Source organism: Hordeum vulgare, chromosome 2H (genome assembly GCF_904849725.1).
Source record: "Hordeum vulgare subsp. vulgare chromosome 2H, MorexV3_pseudomolecules_assembly, whole genome shotgun sequence".
Lineage (NCBI taxonomy): Eukaryota > Viridiplantae > Streptophyta > Magnoliopsida > Poales > Poaceae > Hordeum > Hordeum vulgare.
In genome coordinates, this window is record NC_058519.1 from 590230524 (window position 1) to 590239999 (window position 9476).

Sequence of the window (9476 nt, forward strand, 5' to 3'; positions counted from 1 at the left end):
ATGGTTGTAGACAGTTACGACCAAAACAAAAGGGCTAAGATGGCAAATGGAGGCGAGGGGGTCGAGAAAAAATGCCTCCACCTCCTCTGTCTCTCTCGAACCCTGCGAGGGGCTCTGCTCCACACACCAATTTGGACGTCTTCTGGTGAACAGGGTCACATGCACTCTGGGCTACGACGAGAATTTGTGTGAGTGAGTTGCATGATCTCATGATCATAGGAATAGATACATTGACATGCAAAAAAGCAATAGCAGTAACTGGATACAATCAAATGCTATGCTTAAGGTTTGGGTCTTGTCCATCACATCATTCTCCTAATGATATGATCACATTATCAAATGACAACTCTTGTCCATGACTAGGAAACCTTAGCCATCTTTGATTAACGAGCTAAGATTGGATCCCCGTTATAGCATTATCTTGACATAGATTGTTAATTGGGACTTTCATGATAACGTGCTTCCCATCAACGATAACAGGGATTCTATCTCCATGAAATTAATAATTAAGGGGTACCCTTGCACAGATCACTTCCACCTTTTTATGTTCCGAGAAATAACGTACTGTATGTGTATCACTTGTCACAACCTTAAAGATTCGTTTATTCAAAATGTTATATCTTTTAGAGCGTGCATTCAAATCCTGAACATTTTTCATTGTTGGATTTCTTGCATCAATATCATAGAAACTAGATTCTATATTAGAAGGTTTTGATTAACTTTTTTTCCATAAAAACAGAAGGAAAAAGCCCGAGTCAGAAGCATTTTTTTCATTTTTCTATTTTTTGTGCCTCCCACGGAAGAAAATATTTTTATTTTTTTCTTTCCATAACGCACAACCATGTCTCGTGCGGAGTAGCTTTTGCCTCTATGATAAGCAAATTTGTGACTCTTGCACTTTCTTTCTCTCTTCAGGAAGCAAACTTGGGTATTCATGAGAATCAAATATGTGTCTCTCGCAGAATAAGAAAATGTGTTTTTCTTTCTTTTTCGAGAGGCAGAACTATACCTTCCGCGTAAACAAATTTGTGTCTTCATGAAAAGCAAAAATTAAAAAAGCAAACAAAAAAATATCAAAAAACACATATAAAAAATAATGAATAATTAAATTTCAAGGGAGCGTCCAACATGCAACACGTGACGGTGCACACCCTCAGCCGAACAAAAATTACCTTAAGAGGCTCTCAACTAATTGCCACCAAAAAGTATGAAAGGCAAAAACTAGACATTGCTCTTTTTTTTCTTTTTGCTTTTATTTTTTTTTCCATTGTTGTTTCTATCAGTTTTCTTTTTTGATCACATATCTACTTTTTCTAAGTACACAATGCATAATTGTTTAGCACACCTTAGACATTTTACAAATACAATATGTGTATTTTTAATACATACTATTTAATTCATGGTAACATTGTTTCAAACACACGTTGTACATATTATAATTTCAATAAACAAATTCTAAATATGCAATCATATTTCTTTGTATTGTATATATTTTTGAAAAAAAGTATGTATATTTTTTTGGAAATACATGAGTATTTATTTAAAACGTCACATACATTTGTAATGGAAATAACATTTTTTTGACATATGCAGACATTCTTTTGACATTTTTATAAAACATTGAAATGTCACAGACAATCTTTTGAAATGAAGGAATATTTTCATAAATTCCACATACATATTTGAATGGTACGAAACATGTTTTTAGATTACGCAGACCTTATTTCAATTGCATACACATTAACAAAATAGCTTTTTTTAAACACGGCATCATTTTTCGTATTGGCACGAACATTTTTTTTTTGAAATATATCAACATTTTACGAAAACTATGTTAAGTATTTTTATACTAGGTTAACATTTTAAAATGTCCTTAAGTAAATGTAAAATTTTGAACTGTACGCATTTAAAACTGGTAAATGCTTATAATCAACTGACCGATTACGCATAACGTTCCGTCAGTTGTGCAGCCGTTAGATGCAAATGTTATGACACACTAAATGTTATGAAACTCTCGAGTCTTTCGTCTATATCGAATCCGGAATCACGACACTAATTCTTCTGACTCAATTGACGAACGACGCCTGCCTCTACCACCTTAACAAATTTTTCGCAACATCGTCTGCGTTGTAGAAGTCTTTTCGCAACAACATCGAAGTTGCAAAAAAGTTAACACCAAAAAAATATTTCTTAACATTATCTGTGTTGCATAAGTCGTTCCGCAACAACCCATGTTGTAAAAAAGTTGAAACAAAAAAGAAATAATTCCGTAACTGAATCCCTGTTGTAAATGTTTTTACAACATATGGTATTGTTGCATAGAAGGATTTTGTAACAATGTCTTTGTCGCAATGGTGAGAAAAGATACATGTCGTTGGATAACGTCAGATCAAAAGACCGTCGAAGCGGCGGATCTTTTCCGGCAGACGCGTAGCATCGCCCTTTAAAATAAGTAAAATTAAAATTAAAAAGATAATTAGAGTGATGTCAGCATGACGAGCCATATCCTACTGCGCCGGCCCTTCACTGCGCCTTGTAGGCGTGGCCCAAAGGCGAGGCACGTTTGTGGCTCGCAGCAAGCGGCACATAACCGCGCCTATCGAGGTTCGCTACAAGCGATACATGTCCATCCCCTGCATCCTCCACCACTCGAGTCACGGGCTCACGGCACGATGCCGCCGGCCACGCCATTGCCACCAGTTGATCTGCAAACTGCAGTACAAGTACTTGCTGGGGATTGCGCTTCAGCGACCGGAGATCGGCGATCGACCACCGTCCAGGTAACTCCCCAAAAAATAACGACAGAAAAAAAAAACATGGTATCTCTACATTGATGCACATCACCGCCACCACGATCCATACGTCCACCGAAGCTTACAGCATCTCCAGTAGAAGTTCATGATCGATACAGAAGCCAGAGGTAATCCTTCTTTTCTAAAAAGAAAAAGAAGAAGCTCATAATCGATGAAGAGTTTAGATCTGCAAACACGGACGTATATCAGCCTGAACTTCAGATTCAGAGCATAGGTTCGTTCCCTTGTTAAATCCACTCGAACCTGACGACGGAGCACAGCGGATCTTTCGCTCTGATAATAATAACACCAACTAAATCATGCTGTGCTACTGCTGTAGCAGCAGTCCCCAAATATGCGTGTGCAGCAATTGAAAACGACTAACGCAAAGCAACCATCACGCAGAGCACTAAAACCATTCAGTTATATGAAACGCGGACCAAGGTTCTTCAGCCAGAACTTCGTGCTGAAAATTTTCCGCCGGTCCTTATCGTTTTGCCCAAAGCGCTGGCGGGACACATTGTCAACGACACAACGCTCCGTCCAAGCTCTTCGATCTTCTGCACAGAAAGCACGTCCATAAACTACTTGGCCTCAAGACTTAGGAGCCTCCAGTTTACAGTGCCCAACCAAGGGCACAATGCTGCCACCTCTGTATACCATATAATAATTTGGCTTCGATCGTCTCTGCTTTCCACCTAGCGAGGAGGTGTTGACATTTTTCTGTAATAATCATCAGCGCACGATCACCTAGGCCCAACATTTTCCATTAGAAAAGAGGACACCACCATACCACCATAGACATATCTTACACAAGCGTAGCCCACAGACGCTTCAGTGAAACAAAAGCTAATTACAAGCGGATATCGGCACCGCCGATGCCCCCCACCAAAACGCTACCAGGCCACCAGCATCACCATGAAACTACAGACTACTCATCCAAATCCACAGACTGCAAGTTCTGGACAACACCTCACAAGCTGGACTTGCTACTCGAACATCACTTTAGTGAGTCACCGTTCGTACCCTCGAGCTCCCTCTTGACGATCTTGTCACCTCTTCATCTAGCCTCGGTATCTCCTGGAAAGCTTCCAGGGAACTGGAAGCAAAGCTCTCCAGGGCCTCAAGCACCAGCCTCAGGTTCACGTGCACGCTGCTCGCTTCGATGCAATGCGCCTCGTACGTTCGTATCGTCGGGCACCGCTGAAAGCTCTGCTGCTGGCCCGGCACCAAGGCCAGCTTCCTGTTCAGCTCGTCGGCATCCTTGTTGATCTCCACCGCCTTCCTCTCCAACATCTTGATCCACTTCTCCCTCTCTCGAACCGCGACGATTCTCTCGCTTTGATCCAGGTTTTGCTGCTCCCACAGATGGCGCACGCTTGACACAAGGGCTTGCATTGTGTTGATCACATCCTTCTCGGAGATCCTGTCCATGGCTTGGGACCATTTGTTGCAGATGACGAAAATCACTGGAGCGCCTATTCTCCCGGGCGAGTAAGTGGGCGCCTCCTGAGGCTCGTAGTTGAGGCAGAGTGCTAGCCATCCGTTCAGTGACTTTACAAAGTTCCGGTGCGCGCTCACCCAAGAGGAAAAATTGATGATCCATTTAATCAGTTCTAGTTCCAGTTCCGTTGCCAAATCACGGACGTTTCCGCCTGATATGACCAAAGCCATGTTCTTGGCTTCTGATATCACTTGCAACTGAATCTGGTAGGAGTGTAGCTTGTCTTGCCACATTTTTGCAAACCTGGAAAGAGGTGATCAGTTTATTAGAATTAGATAGCACCCATTGAGAGCACGTATATTAGAAGAGCTACCATGAACTTTTATCTTCAGCAAATAACATGTTTCCACAATGCAATACAGATTATGCAATAGTCTGACAGATTCTTGGAACAATCCTAGATGTAAATGTACAATTTCCTCGATAGATTCAAATGGCTGCTCCATTCAAATCATATAGCAGTGCATAAGATGAAATTAACAGTTCAGATCTTATGACTGATTGACTGAAAAGAACATTTTGTAGCAACAAATTAGAAAACGCAATGAAAAAATTAGAGCAATTATCCTACAGTTTTCAAAGAGACGTACCCTTGGATCAAGGTATTGACTTGTGGCACTAGTTCCTCATCCCTTACTTTGTTAATTTTTCTTGAAACCTTGGCAATGACACGAACAGCTATTCTTATCTTTGTTGACAGCTTCCTGAGCAAATTTCGAGTTGCGTCAACCTTATGAGCTTCAGCACCCCTTTGATCTAGAAGCTTTAATCTCTTGGAGTTTTTGGCAAGACGTAAACGCATTTTCTCTTCAGCCTACATGAGAAATGCCACAAAAGGAAAAATACTGTGTAAGTAGGACACTTTGGTGACTACATGAGAAATGATCTACTCAACTAGTACTACTTAGAAGCATATGGACACTACCCTAATCAATGGTACACAAATAGTTACAATAAAGTGGCAGATCCAGTCCAAAAAAAGATAATTGCATAATGTGACACGATGACCTTGTTAACAAAGTTGGAAGCTATAATAAATTTCTTACTTGGCTTACAAAATAAAAGGAAAAAAATTTAAGAACAGCCAACTTTGCATACCTATTCCGCTTTTAGCAATCAAGGTGAAAAGAAAACCAGAACTATAATTAATCTCAATTGTTCAAGCAATTGCACCATGTTTTCTGGCAAGTTCTTCCATATATACAGCCGGTAGGCTTGAGAAAAAAACTTTTCGTAGTCGATATTATCTAATTGATCATTGATTTATTATCATGCCAAGACCACCTAGACTCCTAAAGTACACACAAAAATGTAACAGAGTACTCCAGTACCAGAACCAACCTCTAAATAGCAACAAGTGAAAATAGTAATGTTTTGCCTTTATTTAGTGGATGCTGAAAAATTGCAAGACTTTTGCTTGACATAAATCTCCCCACAGAAAAGATCAAGCTCCCCTAGTAGGGACAGGGTGTCGACTCCATTATTCAGCTCAAGTTGCTTTTGGTTCAAACAAAAAGGCCGTTAGACTAAAATAAAAAAAGGCTACCCAAAGATCCAGAAGACCACAGCTAGGAAAGTTTGATCTAGATTAAGGTGACCCAGATGACACTGTTTTCAGAGGCAGAATTGCAACCTGACCTAGATTACCTTTCTCATACTCACAAATCACAAGCGTTCTTATTCAAAACCCATTGCACATTTCCATGAAGAACTTAAATCATAGCTCAAGATCGGAGACCGTTTCTACTCACAGAAAAGTGATTAACGGAACGGAATATGATAATACCTTGACCTCACCATACAGCTTCCTCTCCCAGAAGTATAGCTTCTCTAGTGTCAAGGATAAGCTCCAGGAGCCCACCACCTTCCCTTCTTCGCCAACTACCATGCCCAACATGTCCTCGTCTTTGCACCCCAGATGCGGCACAGAGATTGCAGACATCATCCGCGATGATGCAGCTTCAAACAATGGAACAGTGAGCCATACAATGCACCACAGATATATTGGCATGAAAATGAATCAGATCGTTCAGACTCTGAAGTCTGAACTAGTCGCTCACCGTGGTAAACGGAGTGGCGTCCTTGGTAGCTCGGCCTCCCGACCTCGAGCAGCGGCGCGAGCTCCCTTGCCGCCTCGGCCACCCGAACAAGCTGCGTCTTAACCGCGGTGGCAGCATCCACCGCATTGCCGACAACCCCCTGCGCCGGCGGTTCTCGTGTCAGCGGGGCCACATTACGGTATGCTGGTCGCCTCCGTTGTGCATTCCTCCGGTTGTCAACCTCCGGGATGTTGTTGACGGCACCGAACATGCCGCGACGGCTTCCAACCGTGGAGTACTCGCTCGCCATCTCCTTCACTACGACGGTCTCCTCGTCGTCCTCCTCCAGCTCCGGAATGCCCTCCTCCTCCAGCTCCGGAATGCCCTCCTCCTCCCGCACCTCGCGTGAACTGCGGCTCGGCGTGTACGCGGCGGCGGCGGCGGCGGTAGCCGCGGTGGTGGTGGTGGTGGGGTTGTAGTAGTAGCAGCTGTCGTACGAGTCGCCGTAGTTCTCGAACACGTTTAGGAAGTCCCACGACGAGCTCTCCCGGGGCGGCGGAAGTGGAGCCGGAGCCGCTGCCCTCTGCGGCGGCGGGGGCGGCGGCTGCACAGCCGCGGCCGGCTCACCACCGTAGGCGTAATACTGCGTGTAGCCGCCGCCAGTTGCCGCGTCGAAAGCGCCGTAGCGCGCGCGCTCCGACACCGGCGCGCTCTGCGCGACGGCGACCGAGGCCGGGGGCGGGCGGCTGCGCGCGTAGTAGAACTGCAGCGTGCTCTGCGGCGGCGGCGGGTAGGCGAACGCGGGCTGGGGCGCGTACCCGTAGTAAGCCGGCTGCGGGAGAAGCTGCTCGGGGATGCGGCGGGGAGGCGATCCGGGGGGCGATGAGGAGGCCGAGTCGGATCCGGAGGACGACGTGGGCTCGAAGTCGACATGCGAGGAATGATGGCGGTCCGGGTCCGGGAGCGGCAGGCCGCCGCCACGACGGCCGCCCTTGCGGCCCGAGGGCAGCGAGAGGCGCGGCGGCGCGGCCTGGAGCTGGAGGAGGAGGTGCAGCGGAGCGGCGAGCGAGTCGTAGGATCCCGCGAGCGCCGCGTGCGCGTCGGCGAGCGCGTAGCGGTGGCGCACGGCGGCGGCGATGAGGTCGGCGCGGCCGCGGCAGAGCGCCACCGCCTCCTGGCTGTCGAGCTTGGAGCCCTTGCACCCCATCGCGCGTGCGCGGGGGCGGGGCGGTCTAGCCCGGAGGGAGAAACAAAACTCAAAAAGGATCTCTCGAGCCGAGTGTACCTACCTACTGCTGCTGCTCGCCCCGCGCATTATGGCGTTCGGTGAGGAGGTTGGCGGGAGGACGCCGTCGCGCGGAGCGGAGTGTGGTCGGGCGACAATGGCGACGTGTGGACGTGATGTGGTGGGAACAGGGAAGGGGAGTGGAGTAGGGGAGCTGAGCTGAGCTTGGCGGAGGAGGCAGAGAGAGAGAGAGAGGGTTGGGGGAAGGCGAGGCGGGCAGGGGAGGGCAGAGCGGAGGGGGGCAGCAGAGAAGAGAAGGATCTTCTTTTTTATCGTCAACACACTTTTCGTTTCTTTTGCGGGGCTTGTCGTTTGTTCCGTGGGGGCGCGGGCGTGGGCGTGGGCGTGGACGGAAGTGGAATCAGCACAGGGGAAAACCGATGACGGCGAGTGCGGGGAATGTGAGGATCCGGTAACTATTGGATGGACGGACCGGATCACGCGGCAGCGAGGGATGGCCAGGGAGGGGACCCTCTTCCTTTGTCCAAGGGTGCGAGTGAAGACGGAGTGGTGGTGGCGGCCTCGGATCGGAGCAACAACAATTAAAACCATCAACAGGCGGACGCCGCCTAGTACACCCTGCGATTGGATTGAAAAGGAAAAAAAAAGAAAAATTATATAATTGGATCCCTCCAATCACCTTATACATTCAGGTTATCCGTGAAATATCATATGAAAGACAAATGTAGGAAGGATATGAAGCTTTGCGAACACACATGTGTGTGTCCCATCAAAGCGGCACGTCGGACGTGACCCCATCCGAGATCATCTTTTTTTTCTTTCTCTTCTTTTTCATCAATCACGCGTAACTAACTAGACATATGAGGGGAAAATGAGAAATATGGTTGCACGAAGAGCCAAAAAGAAAACACGCTCGGCCACTAATCAAATGCGTCTGTCGACATTTAGGGGGCCATTTTTGCTCTGTCCGGATGTAGATGCTTTAAAAACATCTACATCTGAAGTACGCGAATTCGACCCTTGGCTGGTCACGTTCGATATTTTCTTTCTCATAATCGGACATCTTAATTAGCATACATGAAGTCTATACAAACTCATGCAACTACATAAATGATGCATAAACATGGTCCGCTATTATATACAACATGCCATTGGACTATGAAAATTTGATATGTTTGACTATGGTGGAGAATATCATCTCCGGCTGCCCTTGCCTTTCGAGACGCTATTGTCATCCTTCTTGAGGAAGTACCGATCGAACACACAGTACAGATCGAGCCGGAACTCTTCCTCGTTGTTGTTGTCCTCCTTTGGGAGAAGTTCGACCATTTCACGAACCGCCTAATTCTACTCTCGAACGAGGGCGGGCGTGTTCCTCCATTGCCACTGCTTCACAGTGCGGGTGCGGATGGCTTCCTCCTCAAAGTTGTCCGCGCTAACACATCAGGCGCCACCATATATGCAGCAAGACGGGCCTCGGCGGTCCTTATCCTCTCCTTTCACGGCGGGCATAACGGTCCCGATGGGACTGATACTCCGCTCGACCGATGATGGGGAAGGATAGATTTGAAGGCTGTCACGACCCCGATGATCTAGCCTCGGAGGATCCGAGTGCCTGTTGAGGTGACGCTATGAAGTCACGCCGGAGATCCTGCCGTCGGTCGAGTGTCGTCCTTTCGCGAGCGGTGGAGTGTAGAGCGGACGACCATTGCCTCCTCCAACCCGCACGTGATGACACCCCAATCAACGGATCTGGACTAGTCGGAGTCATATTCACCGCTCCCCAAGCTGAAGAAGACCGAAGATGGGCTCGAGGTGGCGTAGTAAAGTGAACTGGCTAAGGTTTGATCCACCAAACAGATGGGAAGGGATATATGTAAGACCATGGGTGTAAC

General features: G+C 46.9%; 1 protein-coding gene across 1 annotated transcript; it reads right to left on the reverse strand.

Annotated features, from left to right (window-relative positions):
- Window positions 1-3543: 3543 nt before the first annotated feature.
- LOC123427507 (protein ROLLING AND ERECT LEAF 2-like) lies at window positions 3544-7866 on the reverse strand. The gene is made up of 4 exons (XM_045111577.1): window positions 6357-7866; window positions 6083-6255; window positions 4887-5110; window positions 3544-4539 (listed from the first exon to the last, which is right to left on the reverse strand). The coding sequence occupies exons 1-4, from the start codon at window positions 7540-7542 to the stop codon at window positions 3798-3800; spliced, it is 2325 nt and encodes a 774-aa protein (XP_044967512.1). The 5' UTR covers window positions 7543-7866; the 3' UTR covers window positions 3544-3797.
- Window positions 7867-9476: the final 1610 nt, after the last annotated feature.